Source organism: Cibotium barometz, chromosome 17 (assembly GCF_041138505.1).
Source record: "Cibotium barometz isolate CiBa-2024 chromosome 17, ASM4113850v1, whole genome shotgun sequence".
NCBI lineage: Eukaryota > Viridiplantae > Streptophyta > Polypodiopsida > Cyatheales > Cibotiaceae > Cibotium > Cibotium barometz.
Window position 1 is genome coordinate 40691857 of NC_141062.1, and position 22848 is coordinate 40714704.

The 22848-nt window shown below is 46.2% G+C and overlaps 1 protein-coding gene across 1 annotated transcript in view; it reads left to right on the top strand.

Moving 5' to 3' along the window:
• Positions 1-444: 444 nt before the first annotated feature.
• LOC147629993 (ATP-dependent 6-phosphofructokinase 6-like) overlaps positions 445-22848 on the top strand; it is a 56142-nt gene continuing 33738 nt past the window's right edge. The window contains exons 1-5 of the mRNA XM_086811569.1: positions 445-1282; positions 1653-1699; positions 1788-1827; positions 1937-2002; positions 2220-2357. Of these exons, the coding sequence (XP_086667695.1) occupies positions 962-1282; positions 1653-1699; positions 1788-1827; positions 1937-2002; positions 2220-2357 (612 nt within the window). The 5' untranslated portion in view covers positions 445-961. The remainder of the gene's footprint in view (positions 1283-1652; positions 1700-1787; positions 1828-1936; positions 2003-2219; positions 2358-22848) is intronic.

Genomic DNA, 22848 nt, shown 5'->3' on the forward strand with positions numbered 1-22848 from the left:
ATTAAGCCTTTCACCAAAGGATGGAAATAACCTTTAATTCTAAGAGGCCTTATCTAGAAGGCTTGAAACTTTGAAGGGCTTCGATTCCTTTTTTTTTTTTTTTGGCGCAACTAATTCCTAGTTGACGAGAGGACTCCTCTCAGGGCCTGCATGTCGTTTTACAAACACTGCACCCCACACACACCCTCGGGCAACATTACAAGGTAGCATCATTCGGGGTAGCCCATTTACGATTTTAAAATTTAGTTATTCCCTGCATTACCTTTGATGTGGAAAATCTAGACGCAAGCACGTGGACGGTTTGAGAAAAGTCTCCGGCTTTGTCCCCTAGCATTTGTAGTGACCGTGACGTCACGGCCATACATGTGGTCCTAAAATGTTTCACGGTTACGGTCCTCGTGTAACCTCGTGGACGAGAATACCGTGTGCTCGTATGCCCCCGCCCGCCCACCAGACATCCCACACGAAAAAAAGGGGAGAAAAAGTTCCAGAAACGCCATAGCTGAGAAAAGCTTCGATCTCCGCACCGCAGAGCTTCTGGAGCTACTGAGGGAGCCTTGCAGCCTCCATTGCCATCGTTCGACCTCGCAGATAGCTTCATTCTCCATATTTTGATTTCTAGAAGCTCTGAAGGAATTTCCCATAGCAAATCCTTCAAAGCTTGGACCTCGAGCAAAGCTCGCCATAGCGTGTAAATGAATATTTTTATCCTTGCCTGAATTGGTGCCCGTGATCAGAGCCATAGCCGATCTTATCGAAAGCTTTGGGATTCCGCGGGCTTGGACATTCGTCGATCAGAGCTCGTAGCCATAGCTGGATTTTAAAAAGCTGGGAATCCGCCACGGTAAAGGCATTCGGAAAGCTTGAAAAGCTCGCTATAGCTGGGGTTTCGCCATTTTCGCTTTGCAGAGATCGGCCCCCGTTTGTGTAACGATCGCAGCTCATCTTGAACAGACATTTCATGGCTTCTCTGAGCTTTCTGCGACCTTCTTCTTGCTGTGTGTCGTCCGACACTTCTCTGCAATCGCTGTGCCGGCATCCGTCCGAATGCCGTGTAGAAACCCTATCCTCTCTCTCTTCTTACGGCAGGGCTCTTCAGCTTAGGGTTTGCAGAACTCAGTGTACTGGAATGCAATGGAGAGATCGTTGTGCACATATGAGGCCATACGGCATCCATGCTTCTATCGGTGTCCATCCCGGGACGGAGATCGGCCCGGACATCCACGGCCCTGCAGTTCTTGAAGACGTCCCCCACCTCACAGACTACCTTCCTGATCTGCCTGTAAGACCCTATAGCCTTCGTATGAAAAGATATCTTCTCGAAGATCACAGAAGTTTTTTTAAATAAATTTTGTGTGTGTGTGTGTGTGTGAGAGAGAGAGAGAGAGAGAGAGAGAGATTTTGTGTGTGTTCAAATATCAGAGTTTTCACTCAAAACAAAGAATAATTTTCTATCACGTTCAGTCATACATCTTCCCATTTCAACATCTTTGGGGGTAAATTAAAAGTCCATAGAGAGCTTCTGGCAACAAAGTAGCTATGGCCATTGTCTTACTAGGTGATGGTGAAGTATACGGTAGTCTCATTTCAATTGATTATTCTGGCTCAGTCTTGTTGTATCTAACTGGCTAGTTGTTTTTCTGCTGCTGCAGACATACCCAAGTCCTCTTAATTACAATCCTGCATACGCAACTGGGAGGTAAGCAGCTTTTTGGGGCTCTCTCTTTCTAGCCTGCTTTCGAGCTGAAGTCCCTAAACTGTTTTTTTTTTCCCAACTTGCCTTGCAGGCACTATTTTGTAGGTTCTGATGATGTGGTTGCAAGAAATGTGAGACCGACTTTGCTGCCTTCGGAATCTTTAGTGTGTTAGATGCCTAGACTTGAAAAGCCTGAGTTGAGTTTTTCACTGAAACTCTTTATGGTGGGCTTATTTGAAGGTTGTCACGTCACTACAATCTCCTGGAGATGGGACTCATTTTCGACGGGCTGGCCCTAGAGAGAAGGTGTACTTACAAATTTGAATTTTCGCTTTCTAGTTTCAATACAGCTTCCAGCTGTTCTGTTTCTTAACTTTTCATCCAAAGGTTTTGCTATAATATGGTCCACACAGGTTTTTTTTTTGGGTGTGTGTTTTTTTTTTTTTTGGGGGCGCCGGGGGGGGGGGGGGGGGGGGTTGTGTTCTCTTCACTAGTTCCTAATCCTGTGTTTCATGAAAAACAGGTGTACTTTAAACCAGAAGAAGTTACAGCTTGTGTTGTTACGTGTGGAGGACTTTGCCCCGGGTTGAATACTGTCATTCGCGAAATAGTGTGTGGATTGTGGAATCAGTATGGAGTTCGAGACATCATTGGTATTGAAGTAAGTTGCAAGCCATGTATTATGCTGTCTTCCATCTTATTTTCTATTTCTATTACAGCTTAATTGAATATCAATGTTAAAAGCTTGCAAGCCATGTATTATGCTGTCTTCCATCTTATTTTCTATTTCTATTACAGCTTAATTGAATATCAATGTTAAAAGCACTTGTAACATGCTCCAGTGGGCTCTAGCCCTATTCGAAACACGTTGGCCTGCCAATGTGCGAACCCCGCACCTGTATATATATTTTTCTTAAAAAAGAACTTTTCTTTTGTTGCTTGACAAGATTCAACCTTTGTTTAATAATGCTTATTATTAACCAAATCGAATGATGGTCCTAGATGGTTCCACAGGGCTCAAAACTGAAAGGACTTGGGAACTTTTTGAAGGCTTAAAGTTTGTCATTTTTATCTTGTTACATGTTCTAAGGCATATACACGAGGGAATGATCCCTAACCCCATTGAGGGTGGCTGCATCACACATTGTGCCGGCTGTCCTCTGATGGACAACCAAGTGTGGGCAGTGAGGCTGAGGTGGGCTAATTGCCAAAGGAAGAGTGTGACCTTCCTAGGCGGATAGCTGTCCCATAGACGCTTCCAAAAATCTCCAAGGAAGCGAGAGGAGATGCCTCGGGAGACAGAATGGTCCGCTGCTGCCGGGGTGCCATTTATCTCATGAATGTGGATCCTACAACCTGTGACCGCTCCCTACAGGAGGCCTACAGATCGGAAGACAATATACACATATTTAGAACACTTAATTTAACTGTTATTAAACAATGGAAACAACATCAGCAAAACAAATACTGGAAATACTGAAAATACAAATGACACCAGCACTGCGGCCAGAAAGGGCCGCCCCCCCCCCCAATACTTTTTGTATTTCTTGGAGTATTTATATTTGTACAAGTGTCACGGGCCTGATAGGCCAGATTTCTCCACAAGGGAGTGAAAACAACCAAATAAAACTGGTTCAAGTTGATGAAGAGGTGTTGGTCGGAGTAGCCCCAAATCACAGGCTCATTCCCACCTTCACTGGGTGGGCACCTGCCTTTCACTGGTCTTCCGGGACCGTGCATTAACAGGCACACCCGTACTAACGTAGGCCAAGGGGTACACTGTGGAGGGAACATGGCCTGGTTCTCCCCAATGAGCTTTGCTCCCAAATTCCCTTGTGAGTCTAACCTTCATTGGCTCTCAGAGGCTTTGAGAGCGCGGTTAACAACACCACACAGGGAAAAATACTAACCACACCAAGAAGAACTTCCTGAGCATGGTCTGCAATACATGCTTTGCTCCTGCACTGCACAACTTAAAGAATTCTTTGAATTTAAATTAACAAATTTCAGATTTACACAAATGAGAAAACATGAGGGTGTCAGAATACGCAGCGGAGATGATGACCAGATCTGGTAACACAAGAGAAAAAACGCATGCAGAAAAACAGCACAAGAGAGAGAGAGAAGTAGGCGTGTAACTCTGCTCTGATATACACAAGAAGATTCCGAATATGATATAAATAAGGTATGGGGGCTGGGGGCCTATTTATATGCCCCCAGGTAGGCAGTCGGCCTGCTGAAGAGGCCTCCACGACTGCAACAACAGTCGGCCAGTTAGCAGATCAAGCCCACGACTGCATACATCCAGTTGGCCAGCATAACAGAGGTCCACGACTGATGTCCAGGCAGTCGGCCAGCTACTGATCCTCCAGCCGCCTCAGGGTTGCCTCTCAAGCCTCAGAAAAATGGAAAAAAATAGGGGAAAAAAACGGGGAGTGAGGAAAAATGATAAAACACCTGATAAGGGCGGGCACACCCACAACAAAGGCCCTGATGTATAAATCTACACAGGAGATGACTTCTAACACCCCCTCTCAGCTCCTGGTTGTGAAACCAACCACAGGGAGCTGGGGTGCCGTCCGAGCAAGTCTTGAGAGAGCGACTTCGTGAAGAGGTCCACCGTACTGTCCTCCGTCGAACAGAACTCTAGCAAGATGTCATCAGTAACGATCTGTTCACGAACAAAGTGCCTCTGGATGACCATGGGTTCCTCCAGTGGAAGCCCAAACCTGCAATGTAACCTCCTGTTGCTCCGTAAAACTGCCCCTGGGCCATAAGTAGATCTCCTCGTGTCCGGATCTCCTCCCGAAACCGAGTCACTCCAACCGTGGAGTCGGACTCCAGCCAACAATCCCCCTCCTGTGTACAAGAGTCCATGATCCTTCGCATGCCGCAGAAACCACAGGAAACGCAATCCTGCCTCCCAAAGAGACATCTGCAACCATGAGCTCAACTGTCTCATCAGGAAGCTCCCGTCCAATCTGGTGTCCATCAACCAGATCAATGAACCATACAGCTTTTGAGTCACAGAGACATCACACTGCTCACAAGGATCAACACCTGTTACGGTGCACAAACAAGTCCTGGAAACCTTCTGAAGACCACGCAAGGCCTTCTGAAACCTGTCAACCACCCCCTCTGAATCCGGAACCACAAAGCCTGGAGAAACCACCTCCTTCTGAAGTAAGCACCTGTCACCTGCCTGGCTTTCCGAAAGGTCCCCGTGGAAAGAACATCCTCAACTACTGGAAGTTCTATGTCCCGAACACTACGAGACATCAGAGCATAAGTGACCTGTTCAGCTTCCTCTGACTCACGAACACAAGAACTACCAACATCAGTACTGGAAAGTTCCTGCCAACTGCTGCCATCTACTGGCAAGCTATCCACCATCTGGTCCTGGAAAGCCCGCACCTGCAGCGTATCCACACTTGAGTGGCCATTACCAGACCGCCACTCATCACAAACCTGAGGACCTGGGAGAGAGAGTGCTGAAAGCCTGTGAACTCCATTCTCCACTCCGCCTTCCCAAACCACCTGGCCTGTTGCTTTGTCCCGGAGAGCAACAAAATGCTCATCAGACTCCACCCGTACGCCAGTCTTGCAAACCTAATGCACTGACAAAACAGATGAAAACCAAGTGCCGGAACATACAACACCTGGGAGGAATGCTTCCCCCCTCTGTCATCGGGAACTATCTCCATCCTGCCGTCACTGTGAACTGGGATAGTGGACGTATCCCCAGTAAGAATATGACCAGAAAGCCTGCAGAGATCCTGTAAACCGGAACGGGAAGGAGTCATGTGCCTGGAAGCACCACTATCGAGAATCCACTCCCGAGTATCCGCTGCGGAGAGTCCTCCAATCTCCTCCCTGCCTAAAGAAAATGAAGCATCGGTGTCCATTACCTCGAGGTGCACAAAAGCCGGAGTCTTCATGATTGCTGCTGAGGAATCTTCACCCTTCTCGGTCTTCCGCTTGGGACACTGCCTCCAGTAGTGGCCTTTCTCGCCACAATCATTACAGGTCCTCTCTGCCTTTAGTTTCTCGCGGTCAGCGTCGGACTTCTTCTCAGAAGACTTCGCCGATGAAGCCTTCCCTTTGCCCGAGTTACGGCCTTTCGATTGTTGGCCAGTAAAGGCCTCCGAACCTCCACCCTGAGGAGGGTTCGTGAATCGTTCCTCCTGGTCCAAGACCATGGGCACAAGCTCCTCCCACGTGATGGTGCTGAGCCTGCCAGTGGTAATCAACGACGAGTAAAATGCTGAGTACGAAGAGGGCAAGTGTGACAGCAACGTTATGGCCATGTCCTCTGACGATATCTCCTTCCCAGCCTAAAGAACTTCCTGCTGAAAGCCTGCAGCTTGTTAATATGCTCCCGCATCGTTGACGACTTTGCAGGGCTCATAACCCGCATCTGTACTTCCAAAGAAATCCTCTTCATGGACGATACCCTGTTGTAAAGAGAAGCCAAATGCTGCCATATACCTCTGGCCAGCGTCATATGCTTTACATGATTGATCACTTGCGGTGTGTAGTTGAGGAAAATAAACGAACGGACCCTGGCGTTGACACGATCCCACATCTGCGTCTGGGCCTCCCGGTCCTTTCGGGTTGACGGTAACTCCCCTTCCTTAGCTTCCGGCCGTGGCACCCCAATGATGATAAAATCAGCAAGGTCATATGACTCCAGCACCGACTCCATCATGACCTTCCAGATGTCGTAATTGGACCCGTCCAACTGACGATCCACTGCGAACGTGGGGAGAGTCGGAATCTTCACGTGCTTCTCAGCCATCTCTAGTAAATCTGCCATCGTGGAGAGTAACCTGAAAGGGTGCGTGGGTGGGGAAAAAAAATCTGTAAACGTGCAAGTGGCTGTCCAGCACCTAAGCCCGCCTTCCTCTTGCACCTTCTCTTCCCGTTCAGCCCAAAACAGTCCACCGATCAGCAGCCTAACGCTCCCCCTCTTGCTCAGAAAAACGCCCAAGATCTGTCTAGAGCCTAGGGCTCTGATACCATGTCAGAATACGCAACGGAGATGATGACCAGATCTGGGAACACAAGAGCAAAAACGCATGCAGAAAAACAGCACAAGAGAGAGAGAGAGAAGTAGGCGTGTAACTGTCAGAATTGGTGCAGCGGAAGCTTAACACACGCAGTGAGCGAGAGAGAGAAGTTGACGCAGAGAGAGAGAGAAAAGTTGACGAACAACTTGAACTTTAGCAATGAATAGATGGTGAGATACAATAGTGAGATACAATAGTGGGCATGGGTATTTATACCCTTATGTTGGAAATGGCCGACCCAAAAGCATTAAATAAATAAATAGATAAGTGCCTTTCTTAGACCCTGTTCCCACATGAGGTACTACTTTTAACACCCTCTCTGTAGCTCATAGTGGGCATAGATGAACAAGCCAAGCCGATGTAGATGCAACCATGGACACTCCAGCACTGCAGTTACTGGATACACCTCGGAGAATGCACCAATCAACCTGTCTCCTCAAGGAATGCCATCTTGAGCTTCAGCTGCCACATAGAATAATGAATTGCAGACAACTCCACATCCATGATCCTCCATTCGTTGAACTGAGAACACACACGTCCAAAAGATCTCCTGAACATTGAACTATCGACACATGACGCCCAAAATTCTCTGACAATGGACTAGGAACTCATCCCGTCCATAATGTTACCACAATGAACTGCAAACAAAAGCACGTCCATAGTGTTGTCAAGCCATTCTTCTCGCCAGATGCATGTGCATTGAACTCCGTCACACGGTTCCAATACACCTGTTTGAGAGCTCAGAATAGCCCTCTCTTCCACTCACGTGCCTCTCTCTGGCTGAAGCATGTGGTGGAACTGTTATACAACTAGAATGCAGAATCCTTAGCCAATGTGGCTTGGACCACATAAGCTCGATTATGGAATTCCAATTCCTTTCTAGTATCACTGTCACGATCGTCTGCCTTCTGTCTTCCTGTAGCTTGGAATGTTTGCTCCGAATCTTCCACTGAGTTGGATGCATACACTTTACCTTGGGACATTAATATTGTCTCATCATCTTCTTTGGAGACTATATCATGTTCCTGAAGAAGCTTTCTAAAGATCAAAGCAGCCACCTGTAGACTGGATAACATGATGAATGTTGTATGGTTCATAGCCAATAGCTCATAATGGATGATCTTTGCGTTCATTGGATATGACTCTAGGATCAAATCCCTATGCGCAAAATCCATTCCATCAAGCTTGTTGTCTTGTTTGATGACCTCGGAGGTGAGCGATGGAAGCTCGATGAATGACTTCTTGGGATTAGAGCACCTTAGGGAAGCTAATGCATAAGCAGAAGTAAGTGCCTCATTGCCGATCCAGCTAAGCACATTGCTACCATAGCGATTGAAAGGGTGGCATTCCCAAGCGCCAGTAGCCTTGTCCTGCCGGCGCACAAGCTCCTGCTCTGCTGTTCTTGTGAGCTTCTCTGCCAGGCTACACAGAGAGCGAATGCGCATAGCTCGCTCTCTTAGCCTCTCCTCCAGCGCCCTCCTTATCGTACTCTTTCCATCGAAGTGCTCTTTACAGCTGTGCACCAGCCTGGCCATACTCAACAGAAACAAAAAAAAAAAAAAAAAACGCTACACGCGAGCTGCCCTCTTCTTTTGCAAGAGCCTAGCGCTTGACTCGAGCTGCCGCTCCCGCTGAGCCGACTCCACGCGAACTGGTGGCCTTGGCGCTCTGTCCTCCTCGCGAAGAGCACCCGTCACGTTCTGCCTCCTGCACAGCTTGCGCGCTTGCTCTGCGCTCTCCTCTTCCGTGCCAAGGTTACGAGCTTTCCAGCTGAGAAAACGCAGCCCTTTGCCTTCCTTCTCCTTCTGCTCCTTGCGTACAGCCGAGGATCAAGAGCTCAGCTCTGATACCATGTCGGAATTGGTGCAGCGGAAGCTTAACACACGCAGTGAGCGAGAGAGAGAAGTTGACGGAGAGAGAGAGAGAGAGAAAAGTTGACGAACAGCTTGAACTTTAGCAATGAATAGATGGTGAGATACAATAGTGGGCATGGGTATTTATACCCTTATGTTGGAAATGGCCGACCCAAAGCATTAAATAAATAAATAGATAAGTGCCTTTCTTAGACCCTGTTCCCACATGAGGTACTACTTTTAACAGTAACTCTGCTCTAATATACACAAGAAGATCCCGAATATGATACAAATAAGGTATGGGGGCTGGGGGCCTATTTATATGCCCCCAAGTAGGCAGTCGGCCTGCTGAAGAGGCCTCCACGACTGCAACAACAGTCGGCCAGCATAACAGAGGTCCACGACTGATGTCTAGGGAGTCGGCCGGCTACTGATCCTCCAGCCGCCTCAGGGCTGCCTCCCAAGTCTCAGAAAAATGGGAAAAAATAGGGGAAAAATACGGGGAGTGAGGAAAAATGATAAAACACCTGATAAGGGCGGGCACACCCACAACAAAGGCCCTGGTGTATAAATCTAGACAGGAGATGACTTCTAACAGAGGGCACCTGGTACAGTGAGTATAATTGGTGTACAACAGGTATAATTTGCAGCAGGTACAATCAGGCACATCAGGTACTTCACACGTGTGCATGTACAACCAACTAGGTACTATGCAAGTACCTATACTTGCAGCAGGTACAGTAGGTACATCAAGTGCTTCACATGTGCAGGTACAACCAGCCAGGTAGTATTCAGGTTCTGTACTTGCAACAAGTACAGCAGGTACATCAGGTGCTTCACATGTGTACAGGTACAACCAGCCAGGTAGTATTCAGGTTTTGTACTTGCAGCAGGTACATCAGGTGCTGGACTTGCAGATTCAGCACATGGGCAGCAAGTACAGGCCGGTTCAGAGCAGCCAGGTACAGATTTCAGCAGCCGTACAGCTCACGTGTGTAGGTGGGAGGCAGGTTCAGCAGTCGTACAGCACACTGGCAGCAAGTACAACAGGCGAGCAGTAGTCGGGTACAGGTTTTTTCTTTGAGGCGGGTACAAGAGCAGAATCCAGCCTATGGGTAGTAGGCGATTGAGAAAGAGAGAGCTGGTCACCACCCAAGTGGGAAATATGTACTAATCTTTCATGCAATAGTTGCTTTTAGAATTATTAAACTCTAATCAAAGGTTAGTTGATGGGCACCCACCCTAGAAAGTAAATGTCCAGTGTACTAGCATGGCATAACAGGCAGACACACGTAAACAAGTCATGCAAAAACAAATTTATGCATGTAGGCATAAATGCATGTATACAAATAATGGACGAAATCTCCCTGCCATGAGACTTGTACAAGAGGTTCCTGTCGGGCATAAAACTGGCATGACAAATATAAATAAATATGTCCTGGTTTTCCTATGGAGTGACAGTCCCATAGGTAAGACACCATCCTGGCCATACATGTGTGGCTCTAACAGGCTCCCGTCTATACAGCACGAAGCAAATCTCACACGGGAGACACGAAACTGGTTCCCGTCCATGTGACGCAGCACTGGTCGCACACGGGTGGCACTGATTTGGCTCCCGTCCAAGTGACACCATAAAACTGGCCCTTTCACATGGGACACTGGCCTGGCCCCATGTGAACATGGCACAAATCTAGCCGCTTTGTGGAGTGACAGTCCCATAGAAGTGGCTCCAGAAATGGAGATGGACCAAATGGTGACATCTCCCCGGGCTTCTAAACAGTTGACCTCAACTGAAAAGCCTCAAGATACGCTTGTAGAAGCTGAGGGTAGTCAGCAAAATAATCCTCGTCTACCCACTTTGCATCAATTGGTAAATAATTTTTAAATTTCACAAGGTATCTCCTGAAAAGCTTCCCATGTGGTAGCTTTATCTGCTTGTGAAATACAATCTGCTTTGGCTGAAGGATCTCCTCAAGCTCATCAACTTTTGGTGGATCTTCTGTGACAGGCTCCTCTGGATCTGGCCCCACATACTTCCGCAAAAGACTCACATGAAAAGCATTGTGAATCTTCCAATGGCTGGGTAAAGCAAGCTTGAAGGACACTTCATTGATCTTGTCAATCACTTGGAAGGGTCCATAATATTGAGTAGAAAGCTTTGGATATGATCCCTCTCGTCGTGGTCTCTCCCGAAGCCTAGCTTTCTCAAATTTCAGCAATACCCAATCACCTTTCTTGACTTGCATGTCTCTTCTATGCTTGTCAGCAGCCCTTTTATGCTTATCTTGTGACCTTGCAATGGCTGTCTGCACCTGAGCAAAGGCTACATCCAAGTCATGCACATACTTATTAGCTGCAAAAATCTCATTCTTTGTACGAAGGATGGGTGGCAAGATCACTCTGCCATAAATAATCTCAAACGGGGCCTTTCCCGTGGAGGCATGAACTGTGTTGTTGTAGGCAAACTCTACAAGTGGAAGATACTTCTCCCATGCAGTCTTTTGACTTGCCACATAACACTTCAACAAATCCAACACGGTTAAATTTGCAGCTTCACTTTGGCCATTCGTTTGGGGATGATAAGCTGATGAAAACTCAAGTTTAGTGTCCATGTTATCAAATAAAGTCCTCCAGAAGAGGCTCGTAGTCATGGGATCTCTATCCCCAACAATGGACTTAGGGATGCTTGAAGATGTTAGCAAGAAAAAGCTTCACCATATGATCAACTTTAATGGTTTTCTTGACGGGCAAGAAGTGAGCGTGCTTGTTAAACCTGTCCAAATGGTCCAAATAGCATCATTCCCATGCTAGGATCTAGGCAAGTCCATAATAAAGTCCATAGTAATACTTTCCCATGGTTGCGAGGGAATAGGCAATGGCTGAAGCAAACCTGGAGGCTTTTGCCTATCAAATTTTACCTTTTGGCAAGTAAGACATGCACGTACAGATGCTATGGTTCAACCTATTGTCCACTTGATGAGGCTTGTGGATGGTACGAAGCCATGCATCGGCAAGGTATATGAGGCTATGGACAGCATGATAGAGAAGCTGAGGGATTTGAAGCGAGATGAGGACAGGTACAAGGAGATCCGTGCCCTATGTGTGCGTAGGTGGAACTCCTACTCCTCTCCTTTGCATGCAGCAGCCTATGTGGTGGACCCTGAGTTTCAAGGTAAAGGGCAAGAAAGTGACGCAGAGGTGAGCAAGCTATGGAGACTTGTCTTGACTCGACTTGTGCCTGACCCAAATGTTAGGCGGAAGATCCGTGACCAGTTGTCCAGGTATAGGAGCTTTCAGGGCTCTTATGGAGACATGGATGCACAGGATGATCGCTTCAAAGTTGGGGCTGCTTTGTGGTGGGAAGATTTTGGTTCGGATGGACCTGAGCTTCAACATCTAGCCATCTGCATTCTCAGCCAGGCAGTGAGTTCCCCTTGCCTAGAGCAACTTTGGAGCTCGTACAGTCACATTGCATCGAAGAAGAGGAACCGTCTTGGGGTGGAACGAGCAAATGATCTAGTCTTTGTGAGTGCAAACTTGCGAATGCTTTGCAAGAGTGCAACTGCAAAGGCTGATGCATTTACCGAGTGGGAGATGTCTCAAGATGATGAGGAGTTGGAGGAGCAAGTGGAGGACATCTCTATGGAGCCTGCAGGCATTGCAGGGACCCATGATCGTGAGGCCAGCACTTCACATGCCCCTTGAGGCTTTTTGACATATGTACTACTCTAGTGATAGTCTCTTTTTTGTATGCCACTTATGTGGTTAGGGCCTAGGCCTTTGCCCTTGTCTTTTGCTTTAGCCTTTGGCGACTGGGTCCTGGGTGCCCGATCTCCTTTTTTGTAACACCCATTTTTTTGCTAGTATGACTTAATATTGATGCTTTGGAAGTGTAAAGTGACTTTGTTTTAGTATTGTTAAGTTTCTTAAATGAGTGCTTACTTAAAATTGCATATTTTGTATGCCGTCCCATGCCATCCCCCGTTCCCCGTCCCGGTTCCCAGGAATCCCCATCCCCGTCCCCGTTCCCCGTCCCATGTTACTATGGTCTTACCTATGGGACTGTCACTCCATAGGAAGACCAGGACATATTTATATATATGTCACGCTAGTTTTGTGCCCGATAGGAACCTCTTGTACAAGTTTCATAGAAGGGAGATTTCGTCCATTATTTGTATACATGCATTTATGCCTACATGCATAAATTTGTTTTTGCATGACTTGTTTGCGTGTGTTTGCCTGTTATGCCGTGCCAGTACACTGGACGGGGACGCCCCTAGTGTATCGTGGAATGTTGTTTGCTGACTTGGTGGTGTGGCGTGTGAACAGGTGGTAAGTATTACCATTTTGGCTCCTTTAAAATGTAGAATCCAGAAACTATGGTTAACTTTAATGTTTATAAGGCAATGTGTTCACACATTTAAATTTGGGCTGGACATTTACTTTCTAGTGTGGGTGCCCATAAACTAACCTTTGATTAGAGTTTAATAATTCTAAAAGCAACTATTGCATGGAAGATTAGTACATATTTCCCACGTGGGTGGTGACCAGCTCTCTCTTTCTCCATCGCCTGCTACCCATAGGCTGGATTCTGCTCTTGTACCCGCCTCAAAAAAAAACCTGTACGAGTTCGACTATTGCTCGCCTGTTGTACTTGCTGCTAGTGTGCTGTACTACTGCTGAACCTGCCTCCCACCTACACATGTGAGCTGTACGGCTGCTGAAATCTGTACCTGGCTGCTCTGAACCGGCCTGTACTTGCTGCCCATGTGCTGAATCTGCAAGTCCAGCACCTAATGTACTTGTTGTACTTGCTGCAAGTACAGAACCTGAATACTACTTGGCTGGTTGTACTTGTACACGTGTGAAGCACCTGATGTACTTGTTGCAAGTACAGAACCTGAATACTACTTGGCTGATTGTACTTGTACACGTGTGAAGCACATGATGTACCTGCTGCAAGTACAGAACCTGAATACTACTTGGCTGGTTGTACTTGCACGTGTGAAGCACTTGATGTACTTGTTGTACTTGCTGTAAGTACAGGTATCTCCATAGTACCTAGCTGGTTGTACCTGCACACGTGTGAAGTACCTGATGTGCTTGATTGTACCTGTTGCAAATTGTGCCTATTGTACACGAATTATACTCATTGTACGAGGTGCCCTCATGTTTTCTCATTTGTGTAAATCTGAAATTTGTTAATTTAAATTCAGAGAATTCTTTAAGTTGTGCAATGCAGGAGCAAAGCATGTATAGCAGACCATGCTCAGGAAGTTCTTCCTGGTGTGGTTAGTATTTTTCCCTGTGTGGTGTTGTTAACCGCGCTCTCAAAGCCTCGGAGAGCCAGTGAAGGTTAGACTCACAAGGGAATTTGGGAGCAAAGCTCATTGGGGAGAACCAGGCCATGTTCCCTCCGCGGTGTATCCCTTGGCCTGCGTTAGTACGGGCGTGCCTGTTGGTGCACGGTCCCGGAAGACCAGTGAAAGGCAGGTGTCCACCCAATGAGGGTGGGAATGAGCCTGTGATTTGGGCTACTCTGACCAACACCTCTTCATCGACTTGAACCAGTTTTATTTGGTTGTTTTCACTCCCTTGTGGAGAAATCTGGCCTGTCAGGCGCGTGACACTTGTACAAATATAAGTACTCCAAGAAATACAAAAAGTATGGAGGGGGGGGGGAGGGCCGCCCTTTTCGGCCCGAGTGCTGGTGTCATTTGTATTTTCAGTATTTCCAGTATTTGTTTTGCTGATGTTGTTTCATTGTTTAAAACAGTTAAATTAAGTGTTCTAAATATGTGTATATTGTCTTTCGATCTGTAGGCCTCCTGTAGGGAGCAGTCACATTGGTATCAGAGCCCGGTCGTCTCTCTTTCTCAAGAGGAGACACAGAGTTTTGAGATCGGAAGCAAGCACGCACACTTAATTCAATGGAGAGCCAGGGCAACCCACTGGAAGTGCCAAATTCGAGGGACCAATCAAGTGCTTTTCAGGATTCCGATGCATTGCATGGAAGGCATAAGCCTCTTGAGAGAGTCTATGAGAGTGCATACATGGGACAGCCATCACATGGTAAAGAACCCATGCACGAGGAAGAGCCCAATGCATTGAGGGCTGAGTTGGAGCACATGAAGAGGCTCTTGCAGGCAAAAGAGCAAGAGCTGAAATTCTTGCATGAAGACCCCCATGTACAAAGTGTCATAGAAGCCAAGAAAGCTGATGCTATGGTGGACATGACTTTTGAGTCTATGGCTCGAGAAGTGGGCAAGAAGCCAAGGGAGTTGGCACTCTCTTATCTTATCCGCAAGGGTGACCTTAAAGAGGGAGAGGATGGACAGCTTATGTTCAAGAATCCACTCCGTTTGCAACATGGAGACCCAGCCTCTCAAAGGTTGAGATCATATTTGCATAAAGAAGAAGTATCGATCACCTCTCGCCATGCATCCACTCCTCATGGCACAGGAGGAAACAGATTTATGCATGCCGAAGGTCATTTGGATTCTAGGTATGTACATCATGGGGGTAGTGGTCGGCATGCAAGCCAAAAGACCTTGCCTATTGAGTTGTCTCGTGGCGAGACAAGGCATCTTTCAGCGAGGTCACATGCAGTGGGGCCACAAGAATCAAAGACTCATGTCACTTTGGCTAGTGGAACACCTATCATTGCCCATGAAGCTCATGCAGAAAGAGCTGCCCCGTTGGACAGGGGCAAGAGAAGGAGGCAAGAGCTTGAGCCTCATGCCAAAAAGCTCAAGGAGTTTAAAGCCGGGGACAAGTCCGTGAAATTTGATGTCTTTCATGGAGAGTATGATGCCTCTAAGGTGCTAGCTTTTGTGGCTCAGTTTGATATTGCTTTTAGAGTCCAAAATTCGTCATGCAAGGATGTTCTTGAAGGGGACAACTGCCCATTGGTGGATCACTAAAAAGACCGCCAAAGATCCCATTTGCACTTGGAAAGAGTTTAAGGACAGATTTTATGCCCAATTCTTGCCTCCTAATGCGGAGCAACCTCTCATCCAAAAGTGGGATAGACTTGAGCAAAAAGATAATGAAAGTGTGCAGCAGTATGTCAATAAGTTTTGGAAAGTGTTGCTTGAGGTAACTCCCTTTATGCAACTCTCCGAGGATGAAAGAAAGAGGAAGTTTCACTCCGGATTGCAACCAGCTTATTGTTCGGGCATTGAATTGCACCCGAAACACACTCTACAACAACTTATAGCCTTTGCTCTTGCTACGGAGCAATTGGTGCTCAAAATTAAGCAAGATCAAGGGGGTTCTAAGGGCAAAGAGAAGGCTGTCCCAAACCTGCAAAAAGGTGGACAGCTACCTAAAAAGAGCTTCCGGGATGTCCAGAAAGGAGGTAAAGCTGAAAATACCTCATCCAAGGATCATGGGCCAAAGAAGAACAAATTTGGCTTGACCTCCGAGCAAAGGGAGCAATATGCAAAGGAGGGGAAATGCTTTTCTTGTGGCAGCAAAGAGCATATGTTTAGACAATGCCCCAACCGCAAACCAAAGCATGAGGACAAGCAACCCAAGGCAAATTTGCATGCAGTTCTCGATGTGTAGGGAAACACAAAGCATGATGGAAAAAAGAGAATGGTATGTAAAGCATGGGGTCAAATCAAGGATTAGTCCGCTCTATTTATGTTTAATGATTGTGCAACAGATAACTTCATCTCTATTTAGATGGCAGCCGCCTTGGGTATTGAGGTTAAGGACATGGTGCCTCAAATTGAAGCAGAAGCTGCCTTTGTTGGTAAAGAGGTGCAGGTTACTCCACTTATTGGAAAGTTGCGCATACATATTCAGGGTTATCTTGATCATGAGAATTTCTTGGTTGCCCCACTTAATGGATGCGATGTATTGCTTTGGCAAGCCATGGTATCATAGGCTTGAGCCCCGCAAAGAGTATAAGACAAACATGATTCATAGAGGTCGCATGCATGTTATTGATGTTGGCAAGGAAGGGGATTCTATCCCAGTTGTATCTCACATCCAGATTAATAAAGCAATGAAAAAGAGTCTTTCTGCATACTTGGTTTTTGTTCGTGATAGCATTGAACCAAGTCATCAAAATGTAGATGTTTTGACTCAGGATAGGCTGAATTTTCTTCATGCATACAAAGATTGTTTCGTTGATGCATTGACAGGAGCATTACCTCCTCAAAGGCCCGAGGATCATCGCATAGATCTTGTGCCAGGTAGTTCTCCACCTAACAAACCTGCATATCGTGTGAGTGCCGCACAACAAGAAGAGATCATGAAGCAAGTTAATGAGCTTTTGGAGAAAGGTTTGGTTCAGCCAAATTCCTCACCTTATTGCTCTCCCGTGCTTCTTGTTCAAAAGAAAGATGGGTCATTCCGCATGTGCTCTAAATAAGCTCACCATTTAGAATAGATTTCCAATTCCGCGTATTGATGACATTTTGGATAAGCTTGATGCCTAGGCTTGTTTTAGCCGTATTGATTTGAAGAGTGATTATCACCAGATACGAGTGGTGCCACAGGATGTCCACAAAACTGCATTCAGGACAGCTTTTGGATTGTATGAATTTTTGGTGATGCCTTTTGGTCTCACCAATGTCCCAGCCACATTCAATCGTATGATGGATAGGATATTTTGACCCCATCCAAAATTCAGAGGTGTATTCTTTGATGACATCTTGGTTTTCTCCAAGACTGAGCAGGAGCATAGGACTCATTTGGCCACAGTGTTTGAAGAGTTGCCGAAGCATAAACTCTTCATTAATGCCAAGAAAAGTGAGTTCTTTCTTTCAGAGATACACTATTTGGGTCACATTGTATCCAAGGATGGTGTAAGAATGGATCCTGCCAAGATTGAAACCATTCGGAATTTTCAAGGTTGCAAAATGTACATCAAGTACGTAGTTTTCTAGGGTTATGTTCATATTACAGGTGCTTCATAAGGCATTTTGCTATGATTGCCACCCCTCTACATGATAGCACGAAGAAGAAAGCCACTTTTAAATGGACTCTAAAGGAGCAGGATGCCTTCTTGCAACTCAAGAATGTTATCATATGTGGACCCGTATTGATTGTTTCCAACTTACAAAGGTCATTCATAGTGGAATGTGATGCTTGTGGCGATTCACGACAGATCATCAAAGCTTGAGATACTTCTTATCTCAAACAAAGCTTTCGGAGAAGCAGATGAGAATGGCAAACTTTCTTTCCATGTTTCATTTTCAGATTGTACATACTCTGGAAAGAAAAATGTGGTGTCAGATGCATTATCCAGGAGGCCTTATGTGGCTGTAGTTTCAGTGGCCTCTCATGGGGACTTATATGCCATGCAAGATTTGTATCATTTGGATGTTGATTTTTGCCATATATGGATTGATTTGATGGCTGGTCACTCACATGCCTCTTATGTGATCAAAGAGGGTCATCTTATGAAGGATGACTGCATATGTGTGTTGAAGGTGTTAGAAGTCATCTCCTGTCTAGTTTTATACACCAGGGCCTTTGTTGTGGGTGTGCCCGCCCTTATGAGGTGTTTTATCATTTTTCCCCACTCCGCATTTTTCCCATATTTTTTTCCATTTTCCAGTGGTGTGGAGGGATGCCAGAGGTTGGCAGGAGCGCGGAGTGGCTGGCTGACTGGCCCATCAGCAGATATGTGACTGGCCGACTGCCCAACAGCAGTCGTGGACCTCTGTATTGCCGGCCAACTGGATGTATGTAGTCGTGGGCCTCATTTATTGCTGGCCGACTGATGATGGAGTCATGGAGTGCCCTTTTCAGCAGGCTGACTGCACATATGGGGGCATATAAATAGGCCCCTAGCCAATGATGTACCAAACCTGTACCGGCAAGTACAGCAGCTGAAAATGAGCCTTTTCCTCACTCAAATCAATGTACAGCCATGCCAAAACTTGTACAAAGTTGTACCAAATCTGTACCAAGAAGTACAGTAGCAATAAATACTCTCCTGGCTGTCCAAATGAGTGAAAATCAGACCTTGACAGTCCTCACCACTGCATACAATAGTCCCGGACAGAAATTGAGCAAAAACCCCTTGACTGCGAGTGGATTTCTGAGGGTTCAAGGCATAAAAGTCTTCCTTGCTGCTTTGCCAAGCTCAACAAGCATAAAATCTTGAAAAGCCCCTTGATTCAAGATCAATTTCTGATCATACACGGTACATTAACGCACATGAAGGCATCCAGAGTCTTCACAATGCTTCCCCGTGGCCACATATACATCCAATACATAAAAGCCCCTTGATTTACAGGCACATTGAGTGCTTGACAGGCATCAACACATTGCCCAAAGCATCAAATGCCAGTGCCTGCATGCAAATCAACCCAATCGGCACAAAAGCCCTTTGATTTGCACTCCAATTTCTTGCAATTTTGCCCCAAATGTGAGATTGCTCACATCATACAGCATGTATGAATGCCCAATGGCACAATTACATCAAAAGCCCCAAATTTTGACATCCAATTTCTTGCAAATTGATCCTGAATGTGACCAATGTCACCCAATTTTGCCAATTTTGCTCAAAAATTGAGCAATTTGGACCTGTACCTGCTCAATTGCAAATCCCAAAAAAAAATTGAAGCAAATACCTCTGAATTTTTGATTTTTGTTGCAGGAAAAAGGGGGGGGGAGGCATTGAATTTTCTGCTGCTGTATTGATGCTGCTGCTGCTGCTGCTGCTGTAAACTACTGTTGTACTGTTGCAGCGATACTTGGGGAGAGTGACTCTGCAACAGGCAGGCCAAGGAGGCGCTCAGCAGCTGTGTTCATGCAGGTGACGTTGGGTTATGGCCACTGGATGGCTGCGAGTTGTGCAGTTGGATGCGAGTGGTTGTAGTGGCCACTAGGCGCACAGACTGCGCCCAGCACACGAGAACCAGCACACACCTGCTTGCGTATGCCTGGTCGCTTCTTCTCCAGGCTCGAAACTCCCGTAAAAGCAGGCATATGCGTGCGTAGCTCTCCTTGTGGGCGACAGGACCTCCACAGGTGCAGAAGACGTCTGGTCCAGAGGCTTACGGCACGCTGGTGGGTCACTAGCCTTCGCTCCGGCCTCACCACGTTGCTGCTATTCAGCGCCACGTTGCAGCTTACTGTGACCTGGTACCTGCACCACAACGGCGCTCACGTTTTTGTTATGCCTTGTGGCGAGCCTGTTTGTTGCTGCCGCCTCTCACTGTCTTGCAGCGAACGTGTACCTTGCTGAGCACCAGAAAGCTCCAAGCAATCTCCTCTGCTCGTGCCAAGCTCAAGGCTCCATAGGCGAGCTTCTTCTTCGCGATGAAGACGACTTCACACACCCGCACACACACGGACACAACCGTGGCTCTGATACCAGTTGAAGGGAGATTCGAGTTAGGATTTCATGTGGGAGACATACACAGAGAGAAGAAGGAAGAGAGAGAGAGAGAGAGAGAGTGAGAGAGTTGTGGGGATAAGTCAACTCATCAAGTGTGAGTGTGTGACTCCCCTATCACACATGTATATTTGCACTAGTACACATAGTGCACTTAGTACATTAAAAGTACTAAGTGTACTACTATAAAACTTATGGGCTAGTACACACTATAAGGGTGGGCATAATGTCTTTACCCCAACAGCAGCCTCTACCTGAAACCTATCTGGTTGCTTTTTGCTGACAGTAGTCCATGCTCAGCCACCTGGTCACCTGCGTGGCCCCTGTTGTTGATTGCCCGCTTGGCTGTCCCTTGCTGCGGCTGTAATCCATATGTAGCAGCAACACCTGGTGGTAGCGGCAATAGCATCCCATGCATAGCAGCTCCCATGTACAGCAGCAGCAGCGCCCATCGATAGCAGTACCCGACAGCGGCGGATATACCTGGTGGCGGTGGCCCTGTGCCTGATGGCAGCAGTCTTGTACCTAATGGTGGCGGCAGCTGCTGCTGGTGGCGGTAGTGGCAGGACCTGGATGTCTCTTAGGCGGAGGAAGGTTGGAATCATCTTCTGAGAGTAAAAACCTTTTGAAAGGTGATGGTGTTGGCTTTGGCGGGACTTTGACATCAAAGTCTTTGGCGAAATCCTTCGCCATCCGAACTGCTTCGGCCATGGAAATAGGTTTGGCATTCTTGACTAAAGTATCCAATGGCTCGTTCATTCCCCGAATGAACCTGGTCATCAGCTGCTCTTCATCCAATTGAGGGGAATATTTAAGGAGAAGGGCAAAAGCCTTATGGTACTCTTCAATTGTTCGGCTTTCTTGCTTTAGTTTTAAGAACTCATTCATCTTAGTTTCAAGAAAGCCTGGGGGACAAAACCTCTTTCTGAGGTAAGCCTTGAGATCGGTCCAGGTTTGGGTATTTCGGTCGAGACGGTTTATCTCGCAGTGATTCCTCCACGCAACCAACCTCATTCAACATTATCCAAAAGGAGACCTACGCTACTTGATGATCCTCCACTTTAAACTCACAAGTTGCAATAATCAATAGCTCCTTGATATGGGGATCATAAACATGTGCCCCCATTGTATTCCAGCCCCTTGACCCGATGCACATCGTCAAAGTGGATCCATTGCTTTTCTAGAGACCCTCCCTTTTGCATCCTATTCACTAGATTGACTCCTGAGATTGGGCCTACAATTGACATTTTAAATATGTGTGGAATGTTATTATCTCTAAGTTGATTAGGAAACAACACACTATGGAAGTAGGGATACATGCACTTCCCTTTCAAGCAAGGATGGCATCCAGACCTGCATCAAAATTTGCCATGCCTCTTCTAGCAAATTTTATAGATCTTCGTAGTGTTCTCCTATAGCATAATGGTGTAATAGTATCCAACATCTCATGCAAATTGGACTCATCAAACTCTCTGAAATCGTTCTCATATTTAGTAAGCAACATGTCAATTACTAGATCATGTCCCACTACCACCTCAATATTCTTGCAATATGAATATGGATTCAACTGAGCATAGAGCTTTACCATACTATCTACTTTTTCGCCCGACGTCTGAAACGCTAATCAAGACTGGTGGAGAGACCAAATGTTGACATTATGTATCTTCCAATGAGGTGGAAGATCAAGCCTGTAACATACTTCATTGATCTTGTCATTAACTTTGAATGACCAATAATATCTATTTGGACAACTTTGGAAAAGATGAAGTTTGGCCTGTTCCTTGCTTCAACAAAATATAGTTGCCCTTCTCGGAGACCAAATGCCTTCGATGCTTGTCAGCTTGCTTCTTTTGTCGCTCTTGAGCTGACTTCATTGTGGAGTGCACTTGATTCATTGCTGTTTTTAAATCTAAAGCAAACTCATCAGCATTAAAAATCTTATCTTTGGTGCGAACAATTGGTGGTGGAATCACTTTACCGTGTATAACCTCATTTGGAGCTTTTCCTGTAGATGAATGCACTGCATTGTTGTAGGCGAACTTCAACAAAGGAAGGTATTTCTCCCACTGAATCTTATGTTCACTTGCATAATCTTTGAGCATATCAAGGAGTGTGAGATTCATGACCTCTGTTTGCCCATTAGTTTGAGGATGGAAAGAAGAAGAAAATTTCAAGGTAGTCCCCAAGTTTTCAAATAAAGCCCGCCAAAAATTGCTTGTGAACTTAGAATCTCTTTCAGATATTATTTGAGAAGGCATCCCATGTAATCTAAAAATGTATTGGATAAAGAGCCGTGCAGCTTGTGCAAACTTCCTTGTTTTATGATAAGGAATAAAATGTGATTGCTTGCTGAATCTATCAAATAATAACCCAAATCATGTCATGACCTTGTGGAGTTCTTGGAATACCTGAGATGAAATCCATAGTGATGGATTCCAAAGGAGCATCTGGAGCTGGTAAGGATTGCAGCAAACCTGGAGTCTTTTGTCTATCATACTTGGATTTTCGACAAACCAAGCATGACTCTATGAAGTCATGGGTGTCTCTTCGAAGTGTGGGTCAGTAGAAGAAACGCTCTAGTGCACTCAAAGTGGCTTCCCTTCCTCGTTGACCTGCATATGGAGGCTAATGGCTTTCTCTCAACACTTTTTCTCGAAGAGGAAGAGTGATACAAAGGCGATTATTCATCAAGAGATAACCGTCTCTGATAAAGTAATCTGTATGAGACCCTCCTTGCTGTAAATTTACCCAAACAATTGCAAAATCAGCATCTTTCTCATTTTTGTTCTGCATCTCTTGAAACTCTTCATGATGGGCCACTGCCATGGTTGAAATTCGAGGGACTCTAGAAAGTGCATTTGCCACTAC